Genomic DNA, 14656 nt, shown 5'->3' with positions numbered 1-14656 from the left:
TGGCAAAGGCTTGGAGGTGTAAACTTCATGTTAGAAACCATGACTCTCACTGGTGCCAGTGGTTCAGATCTAGGTGATAGATAAAACTGAGTTCCCTGGCAATTTGTCTGATGTTTTCAGTATGTTAAGAACTCTACAAACCCGATTACCACCTTCTGCAGAAGGATCCAGCACTCAGTTTGTACAGTGTTAACCACCACACAAGATCCAGGGTGATGAAGAATCAAGCCCCACAGCTGGGTTGGCAGCGTGTGGATGTTGGGCTCTAGTAACATCTCACAAATCACTCGCACGTTAAAGACCTGCCTTTCGTGCTGCCCCAGACTTGGCATCTGGCACACAGAGCTATAGTTTAATATTCTGCAAACAGACAGAATGAAGCGTGAAATGTGATGATTTAGAACACAAACCAAGGAGAGACAATTTTAGATGTTACGATGCTTGTTGAGAATGCAGAAAACAAGAGAATCTCTTTGGTGGAGGGCTGGACAACTCTTAAACAATGAAAGATTAAATTCTGCAGAAGCTGGTGGAGCCACTGGAGAAGTGCTGAGATGGCACAACATCAGGAACTGTATCCACATAGCTCCAAGAAGACTACAGAAATGTAATATGATAGTACAGCATCTTCTATTTCATTGGGGCATGGTATAACAGGATAACTGTTTTACTAGGCCCTCACCCAGGAAACTAAGCTAGGCTAATGATAGTGAATGGCAATAACTGCTGCTTCATTGGACTAATATTAGCATAAACTTAGCTAGAGCTACATAATTTAATGGTGATTAACCAAGTGCCAGGTTAGGGCCTGTTTCCATGTCCGTTGTAGTCAATGGAAATCCTTCCATTGGCTGCAGTGGGCACTAGATCAGGCTCAAAATGCCCAGTTCTAAGATCTGATCTTTTAAACTACAAACTGGTAAATAAAGATTGAGCCAGACTCTTGCCTTGGTACTCAGGAGCAATATGGCAGGTTTCTGGTGGTGTCTAGCTAAATTCTTCTGTATTATAAAACCTACATACTCTGCCAGATACTCAGCTGGTATTAAATGCTGTAGCTCCATTGACTTCCATGGAGCTATGCTGATTTATACCAGTGGGGGGATCTGGCCCTGTATTTGCCCACCAGCAGAAGTTTGAAGTATGGCAGATTCCATCTTTATTTGTTGGGAGTTATTGTCTGTCATTTCTTAAAAAAAAAAAAAAGAAAAAAAAGAGTAAGTCAGAAAAAGAACTCAGAAGTCAGGAAATGCAACACTGAAGGTTGAATGTACAACCATAACCCTCCACTATCGTGTGTGTGCATAATGATACTGTCTGTTGTCTTTAGGCCTGGTTTTCCTCTCATATCCATGTTTGTAAGTTAGGAGTAACTCCAATGAGGTTGGTGGAGTTATGTCAGAATAAAACTGGCAATGCGTTGGCGAATCAAGCCCCTATACTTAAAATGATGCCGGCCCAGATCTCAGCTGATGTAAATCTACGTAGCTCTATTGAAGTCAATGGATTTACACCAGCAGGCCCACAATACATTATACATTTTCCCCTACCTCCTTAGAGTCACCTGTTTAGCATCTTGTAACCATGAAGTCTTATTTAATTGCACATTAGTGTTGTCTTAGCATACTTCTTTGTATGAAATGCTTGTGTGAATACAGACAGGGACAGTCTACATTGCAGTCCTAGGTACAGTTGCAACATATGGAGACATACCTGAGTGAGCTTTGGTCTAGCTAGCATGGGTACCAATATGAGTAAAGCTGTCCTGGGAAGGCTTGTGCAGCTCATGCTGAAGCCTGTCTTGCCATGGCTTCACAAGATAGCTAGATTAAAGCTAGCTTTGGTATGCTGACATGCTGTAATTACAGCCTCTTATTGGGTGTAGATATACGCTCAGTTACAGTGCCTTATCCTGGGGTAACTCCAACAGCATTGGGTATGTCTACACTGCAATCTGGAGGAGTGACTTTAGCACATGTAGACATACTCAAGCTAGCTTTTATCAAGCTAACTCATTAAAAATGGCAGCATAGTCACAGCAATATGGGAGAGCCTCCTTAGTACACTCTTTCCCAGGGCCCTGGGCACATACTGGGGCATCTCTCCCATGCAACCACCTGCACCACCATGTCTACACTGATTTTTAATGAGCTGGCTCTATCACAGCTAGCTTGGGTATGTCTAAGTGGGCTGCAATCACATGGCCTGATTGAAGTGTAGACATACAAAATTATAGCTGAGTCTCTAGTACCACGCACACACACACACATACACAGTGAAAAGTGAGTGTAAAATGGATGTAAAATGCTACCAAATAAGAATACTCAACTCACCGGAGATGGTAGTATTTTACAATGACTTTCATTGTTGCCCACTCTTGTGATTTTATCACAACGCTCACAATATTTGGTCTTTTTCCAATATTTGGTCCCAGCACCTGGAATGTTGTGATATTGCAAGAAACTTAATTTTTTTTGTGGAAACTAGGCAAGGTTCTAGCCCTCATGGTTGCAAAGAAAATCTGGATAATGTGAGGCTTAAAGGCTCAGAAACCATAAGGCCAATATAAAGAATCCCAAGTGGTTTTTGACACAAATATTGTATTATTTTTGTCAATCTTATGCTTTTTTGGGGGGGAGGGTCCTGACTCGTGACTTGTAAACTCTTGGAGTTGGCAGTACTGACTTTACCCAAGCACACACAACTACAGAAGGTGTCAAGCGGTGGTGTAACTGAAAGTAGAATTTGACTCGGCATGTTGAGCGACAGGAAGAGGGACTCTTTGGGATGGTTCTAGTGTACAATGAGGGAGCAAGAAAAAGAAATTTACTGCTTACATATTTTCACTAATCTTAAATATATTTCTTCTATGGCATACATTCAGTAATTTAAAAAATGAAATGTGAAAATGGGATCTACATACTAATGTTAGTAATAAACATAATAATACATTTTCAGACATTTTGGGACATGTGTCTGGTCATAAATACACTCATCAGATGATTAAACATGCTGATTCCTCACAGCACATATACAACTTGTAGCAAACTTCCAGTAAAACGTACCCTATTATGTAATGAGTCATTGCTTCATGCTTTGTAAATGTGAGGTATCAGAGAGTATTTTATCATTTTATACCCCCTCACCCTCACATATATATTGGCATAATGGTGAAGTTTCAGAGTGGTAGCTGTGTTAGTCTATATCACAAAAACAAAGAAGGGGCCCTTGTGGCACCTTAGGGACTAACAAATTTATTTGGACATAAGCTTTCGTGGGCTAAAACTCACTTCATCAGATGCATGGAGTAGAAAATACAGTAAGGAGGTATAAATACACAGTATATGAAAAGATGGGAGTTGCCTTACCAAGTGGGAGCTCAGCGCTAACGAGCCAGTTCAATTAAGGTGGAAGTGGACTATTCTCAACAGTTGACAAGACAATGCCCCTCTTCTATGTACATTGGCCAAACCTGAAATTTGGCAGAGCCAGATTCTAGCTCCTATGTGGACTGATTTAGCGAGTGTGGCTGAAACACCCTTCCATAGCTATAATGGGGCAGAGTAAAGGTTATACAGACTACCTTAATGATGGCGTTTTCAGACCTATATGACTGCTTCATATTACAGTGAAATCCTGGCGCTATTGAAGTCTATGGGATTTTTGCTATTGGCTTTGGCCAGGATTTCATTCTTAATGTTGTACTTAAGGAAATGCTTAAGTGCTTTGCTGAAACAGGGCCATAAATATATTCAAACATGGCTTCTAACAAATGAATTCAGTAAAGTACATTAAAATCAGGAACCTGACAGTGTGTGATTAAAAAATGCCGACGTTTCTTTTTAATGAAAAAACCTACATGCCAAGTCACTCTTTAAGGCTTATGAACTAGAACAATGCTGGAAAGCATGACAGGAGGGTTTGTGATCACAGCAATTGCTTTCAACAAGCTGAAATGAAGAAAAGGAAACAAAAAGTACAGTAGACTTTGACATTAATGAATGGTTTCATGTTAATACAGCTCCACTGCACAACAGTTTCTTGGGAATGGTTTTTCTTTTCTTTTTTTTTTTTTTTTGTGTCTGACCCATATTCATAGTGGGGAAAGTGAAATGTTTGTATTGGCAGGCGGTGTATGAATTTTCTCAGTGACTGTTTGCACCAAGCACTACTTTAGGGCTTTCATTATTACCATGATCCAGAGAAAATATTCTGTACACACACATATTATGGGAATTTACAGAAACATATGCACTAATAAAACTTTATAGAAGTTTCTGATTCTCACGTAACCTGTACATTTACCTGTTTTGGTAATAAGAGAATACACAGTTACTGAAAGCTGTTGGCACGGATCAACTGATTCAACAATGAAAAAATAATCTTTCATTCAAGTTTTTTTCCTCAAGGCTTAATTCTTGAGAATTCGGAGTGTGCTTTTTACAAAGAGAAAAACAGAAAATGGTTTTACATCACTAGAAAATAAAAAGCAAAATCCCAGCTCTTCAACAACTGTATATGGAGCTTTCTGTGTGCAAAGGGTTTCACTACTACTGCTTGTAAGGGAGCTTGTGTGTATTCCCACTCATACTGTACCTATCTTATGCCATTAAATCCAAGAACTTATCTTGTGTGCTAAATCATACACAACACTTGATCAAGCAATACGTATTGTCTTAAAGCCTTAAGACTTGGTTGGCAGAATAATACATTTGTTAGTAGATATTAAACTCCCATCATGCTTTGTACAGAAAGTTTCCAGAACCCTTTTGTGACTGAACCAAAGTGCTGATGCACCATACCTATAAATTGAAAAGTGCTATGATTTAGGGCAAACCTTAGAGTGTGACCAAATGATAGAATGTATGAAATCAATGATGGAAGGTGTGTAATCTCTTGCTCTGACTCCACTGACTCTTAGAAAATATGACCAGAAATCCAGGAAACCAAGAAATGACCATCTGTGATTGATAAGGGATACTTGTTATTACAGACGTGTTCTGTGATTGATGAGATAATGAGTTATTGAAAGGGGTTTTTAGCTCAATAGGAATTGCTTGTTGTCACAGATGTTTTCTGTAATAATGACTTGGTTGCAGTTGTCTTTAGCTTATTGATTATGAAATATGAGATATCATAAAAGGAACTCCTGGGTAGATCAGTTATGGGAAAGGAATTTTCTTTATCTTGAACACAGTATATAAGGGAGAAAGTTTCTGGGAGTTAGCTGGGAGTGAATCGAGCGGCGGGATCACTTTGCCTGATTGGTTTGGTAACATATAAAATCTTCCTTTCTGTGTTGTGCTGTATGGATTTTCTATTAATAATCTTTGATTAATACATTGTGATTGAGCCTGGTTATTTGACAAATTATTATTTAATTATTATTAAAAATTGAATCCATAACACATTAAGGCAGCATTTTGACAACTCTATTGCATCCAAACAATTTCAAGTTCCTAGGATTTCATCTATTCATTTAACAAGGTGATGTGCATAAGGTGATCTCTCTTTCCTATGTCTGGTATTCTAGACTTTCAGTCTACTCGGAGGGTCAGTACTCTCCTGGATGCACAGGGGATTTAGATGATTAATAAAATCTAATGGGATTTAAGCACATAAATCCCTGGGAAATTGATGGCAGAGGAAACTCTTTATCTTGAGAGGCAGTGACTCAGAAAAATATTTGAGTATCATGGTGGATAATCAGCTGCACATGAGCTCCCAGTGAGATGCTATGGCCAAGAGCTAATGTGATCCTGTGATATAGAAACAGAGGAATCTTGAGTATAAGTAGAGAGATTATTTTACCTTTGTGTTTGGCTCTGGTGCAACCGCTATTGGGATACTGTGTCCGGTAATGGTGCCCACAATTCAAGGAGGATGTTGATAAATTGGAGAGGGTTCAGAGAAGAGCCACAAGAATGATTAAAGGATTAGACAACATGTCTTATAGTGATGGACTCAAAGAACTCAATCCATTATCTTAACAAAGAAGGTTTAGGGAGCCACTTGATAACGGTCTATACATTCTTGCATGAGGAACAAATATATGATAATGGGCTCTTCAATCTAGCAGACAAATGTCTGGAAGTTGAAACTAGACAATTCAAGCAGGCAATAAGGTGTAAATTTTAAACAGTGGGGGTAATTAACCATGGGAACAACTTACCAAGGGTTGTGGTGGATTCTTCTTCGCTGACAATTTTGAAATCAAGATTGGATGTGTTTCTAAAAGATCTGCTCTAGGAATTTGGGGTGTGGGCGGAGATCTGTGGCCTGTGTTATGCAAGCGCTTAGATTAGCTGATCATAATAGTCCCTTCTGCCCTTGGAATCTGTGAGTACTGATTCTGTGTACAGTACGTTTATAATCCACTGCTTAAATAATATATTTGTTCATCCATCTGGAATGAAGTGCACATGATTATTTGTTACTGGGAGTTCATTAAATTACATCTGAGTTGGAAGAAAAAAGAAGAAAGCTCATAAAAAAGCTTTGCAGATTTAATGAAGAGAACGTCAGGTAGACTGAGTGAAGGAAAGTGATGTGGAAAAGCTCTGAAATAAAATTGGCTTATTATTGAGATTATAGTAAATATAACCCAGAAAAGGAGCTTGAATATGTAATGTACATCTATATGCAGTACCCATGTACCAGTGTATACTTCTGTGGCAACTTAAAATATACATTAGTGAGATGTTTTTGATATTAGGCTTCTCTGATTATTTCTACCTTCCCTGGTTGATAAATCCTGTGGTGGGGGAAAACATTTGAACTGAAACTGAATATACAGGTTCTGAAATGTGTGCATGTGTGAGGGGCAATATTTTTTATTCTAATATGTGTAAAAATTTAGGTCAAATTAGAAATAAGAGACAAATGGTAGTGGCTCTTTTAAGAGCCAACTCCAATCTCAGAGCAGTGTAAATCAGGAGTAATTCTACTGAAGTCAATGATATTACATACTAGCATAAGATCAGGATCAGATCTCATGTAATTGCTGTCCAAAATGAATTTAAAGGCTGAGGGTCAGATCTTCAGCTGGTGTAAAGCAGCATAACTGCCATTTCAGTAAGGCTATGGTTATTTATACTGCCTGAGCATCTGGCCCTGAGATTTTAAAAATAAAAGATTCAGATGACACATGAGATGGGCCATAATCTGCCCTTGATCATTCCACTGCTCTCAGTAGGAATTCTGGATGCAAGACATGACTGGCAACTTTTATTATTTTCAAAAAATTGGTTTTGTCAGGAATGAGATATTAGCATGTCAGGGTTTAAACTGAAGCACTGAATTTCACTGGGAGTTAAGCACGCAGCCCCCATAAACCCCTTCAAAATCCCAGCCTAAAAAAAAGGATTACTCTCTGTATGCTGTATTTGTTCCCTTTTCCATAACAGTTTAATGCCAGAGGGACTGCGTCTGACTAGACTCAGTGGGAGAATGCTAGCACATCTGGTTTCCCCATGGTCTTACATGAAGACTGAATAGACTCACAGCTTTTGCTGCCAGCTTTTCTACAGACTTTCACTGTGATTAGATTTGTTTACCATTAATACAGGCTGATTTTTCAAAAAGGTACAAGTGAACTGACTTGCTGTGTATGCATCTGAGTTTGCCATTACCTTTTCCACGTTTGATCTCCCAACAGTGAATTTTTGTGGGTGGAGAGTTTAAGAAAATCCCTTGAGCCACATCTGAGTCTTCTAGAAATGATGCCATCTTTCCGCCACGCCTCTCAAACCCAGCCGCCACTCCTGTCCCGCACATTTGTGTTTCATACAATTATCTCCACTTTTTTTTAGATAAATCAAAAAGCACTGAACTTGTGACACCTGAAATTTGACAGGGAAACAGCCTGATCTAGTGCTCATTTAAATAGGAAGAAAGCCTCCCATTGACCTCAGTGGGCTTCTTGAGCAGGACCATAGTCCTCACTGACTACAGTCAAGTCGTAATTAAAAAGGCACTATTTGCCAAGAGTTATTATACAAAGATATCTTGGATTCACAGTTTCCCCAATAATTACAATAGGAATTTAATGTTACTATGTTGTATCCTAACAGCAACCACTATATGTCTATGACCAGCACTTAACACTGTTAGTTAATTGAGTTGGAATAAGTAAGCCTAAATAAGTAAAGGCTACTTACGTTCTTTCATAAATGCACCCTTGTCGATATATGCTAACAGTGTTCTTGCCACATTAAATATTTGAATCTTAAAAAATTGTCTTCTAAAGGATTTGAGGATTTATTTCAATGGGCCTTAGATACCCAGGTGCTGTTGAAAATCCCAGTAGGCACCTACCTGAATCTTTAGGGGACTAAATACCATTAAAAATCTGTCTCTAGTTGCTTTGCCAAACTGGATTCTAAATAAATGGCCTGATTTTCAGGAGTGCTGAACAACCCCCAGCTCCAATTCACTTTAGTGGAGTTACTCCTAATTTACTTGTGTATCGGAGACGGGAATCAGACCCAAGCTCTCCCTCCACCACCCAAAAACCCATTGTCAGATATGATGCGAATGGAACTGTTAGTATTGTAGTGTAATAATTACCACTTGTAGCATAGTAATAGACTTATTATGGTTCTTTTATTTAGTCATGCTTTGTCTTGTTATAAATCAACAGTGAAGTCACCCTACCTCCCTCTCACAAAGCCCAAGTAAACAACACTCTGCAGGGAAGCAGTAGGAGCTGGGATCCCCACACCATCCCCAAGTAATAGTAAAGGCATGAGTCTCTGGGCTAACAGAGGGATAGTGCCCTGCAAGCGGTCCTTACGATGCGGCGTGTTAGGTGTGTGGTACAAACAAGAGGTGGCATGGCTGAAGAGTTCTATGCTCCAGCAACCTTTGCCAGCATTACAGCCCATGCCACATACTTCCCATGAAACTACGCCAAGTCTTGCTTTGTGCCTCAGATTCCCCATCTGTAAAAGGGTATTTTGAGGCTTTATTCATTAATGTTTATGACAGGATTCTCATATAGAAGGTGCTATCCAAAGTCCAAACCATTATTGTAAGTGTTGAAGCAGCCGCAGTGACACTTATCTGAGTGGGAGAAAGGCTCCAGCAGTGGCTTAGTCCATTTTATCACCTCAGGGGAGGCAAGTGTGCTGAAGTATTTGCATCCAATATTCAAGGGCTCCTGTACAGCATAGCATAATAATAATAATAATACTTAGCTCTTATGTAGCACTGGAAGCTATTGCCCAGCAACGTTCCTTAGGAGTGAAGACCTTTCTGTCTTGTCCAGTTGCAGGGTGGGTTTCATGTAGATTGTTAAATGTCGGTGGACTTGCTGATCTTGAGCAATACTATTGCTAAGGCAGACTGAAAATACCTGCTGGAAGCTGCTAGCTCCTGGCTGCTAACCTTTCTACATTAATTAGGGGGTAGATTGTGTGCGCTCAGAGGTGGGTGTTGCAAGACTGCAGTTTGTTTTTGCTCTCCACTACAGAAACGAATACTAATGATACTTGTCCTGTGTAGAAAGTGAACTGCCCCCAGACGCTGAACTGAAGTCCAAAAAATGTATTTAAATAACTAGACCACAGTTTTCACTGAGGAATGCTGAGATACAAAACAGGTTCTTGTATTGCTTTATGAAAATGTCTCATAATATTTATAAAACATTACTGTATAATTTTCTTTGGAAATAGTATAATAGTCTTTTTACTAGGGTATCTGATCAGAAAAGCTGCCATTACTTGCTGGGGTTTTTTGTACTAAGAAAGCCATTCGTTGCAATCCTGGAAACTGAGTTTATAAAAATGACTTGAGTCTCCCATGAACCAACGACCAATTAAGGGCCCACCGAACTCAACAGGAGTTGTGTTGTTGACTTCAAAGGAATAGGATCATGCCTTTGTGGGGATTTAAATTGTTTTGATGTTGGTAGTGGACAATGAAATACAATACTATTGATGTATCTTGGCAATAGGACAAAGACGAACGTACTCTATGACAAATAAACCTAAAATATACTTATATTTACCTAGATGCCCTGAATCAACTAAAATGAAAAAAAAACCTTTATTTGAACTGTTTAAATCAGATTATTCTCATCTCTTTTCCCTTCTTGTACGAGCTGACTCATCTATTTAAACCGTTTTCAGTCACTTCTTTCTCATCCTCTCTCTCCCTCCCCCCACTTGTATGAGCTGAATCATCAAATTAACAGTAGAATCTATTTGGAAGAGTTTATTAAAAATTGAGGAAAAACAGGAAGATCAGCCATGACATGTGCTCTTAGTCAAACCATCCACAAATGTAATTCTCGAGCAATACAATAAATAATTTCCATTATAACCCAGTAAATACACCATTATGCATAGTGATTGTCCTTTAGTTAGGAACATGCAGCTACAGGCAAAAGAATAAAACTCCAGGTACTCCATAGCATCGCATGAATGGTGTGGTGGTTGTGCCACTCTGCAGGGAAAAGCTATGGCATAATTGTGTGAAACTCCTATGTAAGAACCAGCTATCAGAGATTTTCTGCTAAAGTGATGATGGAGGTGTTTGGGAAAAGCTAGGTGCAATGAAATTTGCTCTTTTGAAGTGGTAGCATCCGCTCTACTGCCTGGCCATGTCCAGGACATCTATCACTGCTAGGCAGTGGCCCTGAACTGCAAAGCCCCGGAGGGTGGCAGCTGCCTTAAGGACTTTGTTCCCCTCTCTTGGGCTGCTAGATCTTAAAATGCAAATTTCATTGTTACCTCTGTCATGTGCAGAAGCAGACTTGTAGAAACGGGCTGGGGGGTTCACGTTAGGGAAGCTAGATAAACGCCTGCATGTCAATAGAACAACCTTATGAGCTGCATTGCTGTACAGCACTTGAGCTGGGGAATCATGGGATCTCTCCATAGTCAGACATTAATGGGGCCAGCTGTATTTGTTCCTGTGGTGTCAGCCCTGTGTGGTACCTGGAAGCCCTGTTAGAAGGGAAGAATAGTAAAATTGACAAGTCCTTGACTTTAACAATTATGTTTTGTCACCCCTTGTTAGGTTTCCTCAGAAGAGGGACACACACTGCATGTTTACGAAGAGGTTGCAGATGGTGTAAAGCTCACCTTTGCACTCTTCATTCTGCTGTTGCTTTGTGCAGGCCTACACCCCCTTTGTCAAGTTAGGGCAGCCAGCTGCCAGCTGCTAACAGACACGTGGGGCCAAAACCACGACTGCAATCAGTGTGCTATAAGGATGTCCCTTTTGGTGGCAGCAGAGGGTGGCTGTGGCATAAGAGGTCCTACCCTCACCATAATCAGCCTGGCAGGGCCAACTATGTTGCTCTCTCAGCTGATCCCTCCAGCCAAGCAGTACAAAGTATATCAAAGTCAAAACATACCAGAGGAGCTGACTGAGCATGTGGCGAACATCTGAAGCTCAAAGAAACACCCTCTAGCTTTGTAGTATGATTCCAGCCACAGGTTTAGTTTTGTTTTTTGGCCCAAGCTTCAGCTCCGGTTTTGCACGGCAATCAGGTGGACAACTGTGTTTAGAATTTAGGCCTTAGCGAGTAGCGAAAAGGGATGTAAACTCAAGTGTTGAGCAGTACATGTTCAAGAACGTCCAGGGGGCTTGTTCACTGGCATTTAGACTTCATCAAAGAGCGTACTGAGTTTATTGATCACATGGGGAAAAGTTACATAAGCATCTGGTTTTTATAACTCTATTGCTCAGAATTAAAAAACAGTCACTGAACAAAATATGTAAGTCTTCACTGTTGCAAAACAAGCAACCCCCAAAATGTGAGCACCTCAAAGAAAACTAAACATAAATGTATATGAACCAACAGGTATATGCATAAAACATTTGGTCATTTCAATCTTTTCTTCAGAAATCTTTTCCTTGTTTGACTGGCCGATATATTACATATACTCTCCTATGTATCATACATATTTTAAAGAAAAATCATGGTCTAATCCTTAAGCATAGCTATTGATTAAATCTGATTCTAATTTGAAACAGGAATCCAAGCTACAGAAGAGGCACATTCTAAGATAAAAATACAGAAGAAAAGGTTTTGCACATTTGTCTATTTCGCCCATGTCTCAGCCTGACTACAGCACAAGTGAGCTGCTGCGGGGGGGATTAACTTTAATTAGAAAGAATATCTGCACACACACAGAAGTCTAAGTAGGCTGTTCTTTAGTTATCATATTAAGAGTGCGTCAATATTTCCAAATCTTTATTATCCTGACAAGGAGGTTTATGGCTGCTTTCCTGCTGACTAAACCCTGAAATCAAATTGTAGAAATGTTATATTCAGTATATGAACTTTCACTGTGAATGAATCTGGGCAATTATTTCTTCTTCAAATAGCTTGTTTCCATCTTTACTTTAATGCAACCCCTCATCCCAAGGAATATGAAATAATCATCTTCTTACTGTCATGAAGACAGATCCTGTAAACCCCTTCTACGAGTAATAGTTTTTATTACCAAGGATGGCACAGCAAGAAGGGTTTGCAGGATCGTGCTCCATGGTTTTGAAAGTTGCCAGGAACTGAGGCTCAGTTTTAAACTCGTAACAAGTAGAGTTTAAGATTATGCTTTTCCAAGTCATCTTTTTAAAAAGTCATAGCTGTCCATTTCTTTTCCTGGCATATAAGCCTAGACAGGCACAGAATCCAATGATAGTGAGCACTACACCTAGCAAGAGAGCAATTGCATCTCCAGAATCCAGGGCTTCAACCACAGGCAGCATAAGCACCAGTGAAATGAGCACCACAAAGAGTTTTGAGGTGTTCCCAAGAAAAGCCATGTTGCTGATCAGGTGGTCTTGGAAGGAAGGTTAAACAATGAGGAGAAGCTGGTACTTCAAATGTATCTAAAAATAAAACAAAAAGGAATATGAGAGGGTTTTTTCCTTTAAATTTATTTCCAAGAACTCCAGATCAACAGATGTGACTAGAGTATCACCAAGTCTGTATGGAAATGTATAGTAGTGTGATTGATTCACAGAGCAGGAACAAGACTTGGAGATTCAGGCTTGGTCTTCACCGACACAAAAGTGTTTTTTTTTACAGCGAGATAAAAAAAACAAACAAACAGTAAGAGTTCTCTCTCTGTAAAATCCTAAGTGAAGATACCATAGTGTTTATCATAAGGAAGCTAGTCAAGGTCAGCACTATACTCCCCACTCATTTGATCTAGCCTAGTTTATCTTGCAGTAACACTAAAGTGCCTTGTCTCCACTAGGATTTTACAGCAGGATAGCTAATGCAGGAAAACACACACTTTTTTGGTCAGTGAAGACATAGCTTTAGGGAAGTTATTCTGGAATAAGGGAGGGTGAGAATTTAAAACAAAAAGTTATTGTGGAATACGTCCCCGTGTGGATGCTCTATTCTGGAATAAGAAAGCCTTTTTCCAGTTTAGCTTTAATTTACTTCCAAAGTGGATCAAGCTAAATCAGGAAAAAAAGGCAGTCTGATTCTGAAGTAAGTGTGTCCACAGTCTGATTCTGAAGTAAGTGTGTCCACATGGGGAACTATTCTGGTCAATATCCCCATACAGACAAGCCCTCAGGTTCTCTTCCTGGCTCTGCCAAAGATTCTTATATGACCTGGGGCAAGTCACTTAAATCTCACTGTGGTTCAGTTTTCCCATAATTATCCCTTAATTGGTAGGGTGATCCATGCATTATGATATTAGCCATGTCAGTGATATAACATTTATGTTATTGCCATGCCTAACATCCCACTCCCCCTAAAGAAGTGGTCCTAAAACTGAATGAACTTACACTGTGCTTACACTTTTCCAGATTTCCCTCCCCTCTGGCTAAACACTGGAGTTTGAAGGTCAGATGAGCACAGAGATTGAGAAAACAGGACAACAGTGTAAATTATTTACAAGTTTTTGTCTTCTATTAAAAGTCTACCAGCAACTTACCGTAACTCTATAGTTACTCTCTGATATTTCCTTTATGGTTAGCATTGGAATCCAGAAAGCAATGAACTCCACTCAGTCATCACCTGTTAAAAATCAAGATAGAGTTATTTGTTCAGTTAATGGAACTGTAAAAGCTCTGCTAGCCACAGACAGTGGAAGGGAAAACAGGAACAGGCGGTGAAGTGAGTAAAAAAAAAAATCTCAGAGCTTAAGAGTCATGTGCAACAACATCTGACAGGCAAATAAAATCGGCTTCTCTGCAGACAACTTTGCGCAAAATATGAACTCTGGGTCTGAAAGCAAAGGGGTAGCTTGAGCTGTGAAGGGCCCCGGATCTCTTTAATCTACAAAGTTATAGTCTCACCCTGTTAGAAGCCAGGCCTATGTGCATTACCTTACTGCAGGCAGCCATTACAGGGAGAAAGAGAAAGAGGAAGACACTCTGACTACATTTCCCAGCATTTGTGCTGCCTACAATTCCCATAGTGCACTGGAGCAAATCAGACTTAACCTTTTACATACACATAAAGAGCAGATTTCTTAACAACAACAACAACAACAAAATAATAAAAAAAAATCAGTCATTTTGCTTCCAGTGGAAATTCAGATTGGTTGTCGACTGGGTATACAGCTGTCAACATATCTATACGGTATCCAATAATTTTTGGGTTGCTTTATACAGCTTTTAGGACCTGACTTGGCTCTTGTATTCGCGTAACTCCACCAACTTTTGCTCCTGATTTATA

General features: G+C 39.6%; 1 protein-coding gene across 1 annotated transcript; it reads right to left on the bottom strand.

Moving 5' to 3' along the window:
* Positions 1-11619: 11619 nt before the first annotated feature.
* On the bottom strand, positions 11620-14392 carry SMIM30 (small integral membrane protein 30). The gene is made up of 3 exons (XM_050936412.1): positions 14305-14392; positions 13911-13993; positions 11620-12846 (listed from the first exon to the last, which is right to left on the bottom strand). Exon 3 carries the CDS (start codon positions 12778-12780, stop codon positions 12595-12597), a length of 186 nt encoding a protein of 61 aa, XP_050792369.1. The 5' UTR covers positions 12781-12846; positions 13911-13993; positions 14305-14392; the 3' UTR covers positions 11620-12594.
* Between the last annotated feature and the right edge of the window lie 264 nt (positions 14393-14656).

This window comes from Gopherus flavomarginatus, chromosome 1 (genome assembly GCF_025201925.1).
Source record: "Gopherus flavomarginatus isolate rGopFla2 chromosome 1, rGopFla2.mat.asm, whole genome shotgun sequence".
Lineage (NCBI taxonomy): Eukaryota > Metazoa > Chordata > Testudines > Testudinidae > Gopherus > Gopherus flavomarginatus.
This window is presented reverse-complemented; position numbering and strand designations above follow the sequence as displayed.

Bases quoted from the DNA above. Each gene is read 5' to 3' on its own strand.
- SMIM30 (XM_050936412.1), bottom strand. From the start codon at position 12,780: ATGGCTTTTCTTGGGAACACCTCAAAACTCTTTGTGGTGCTCATTTCA.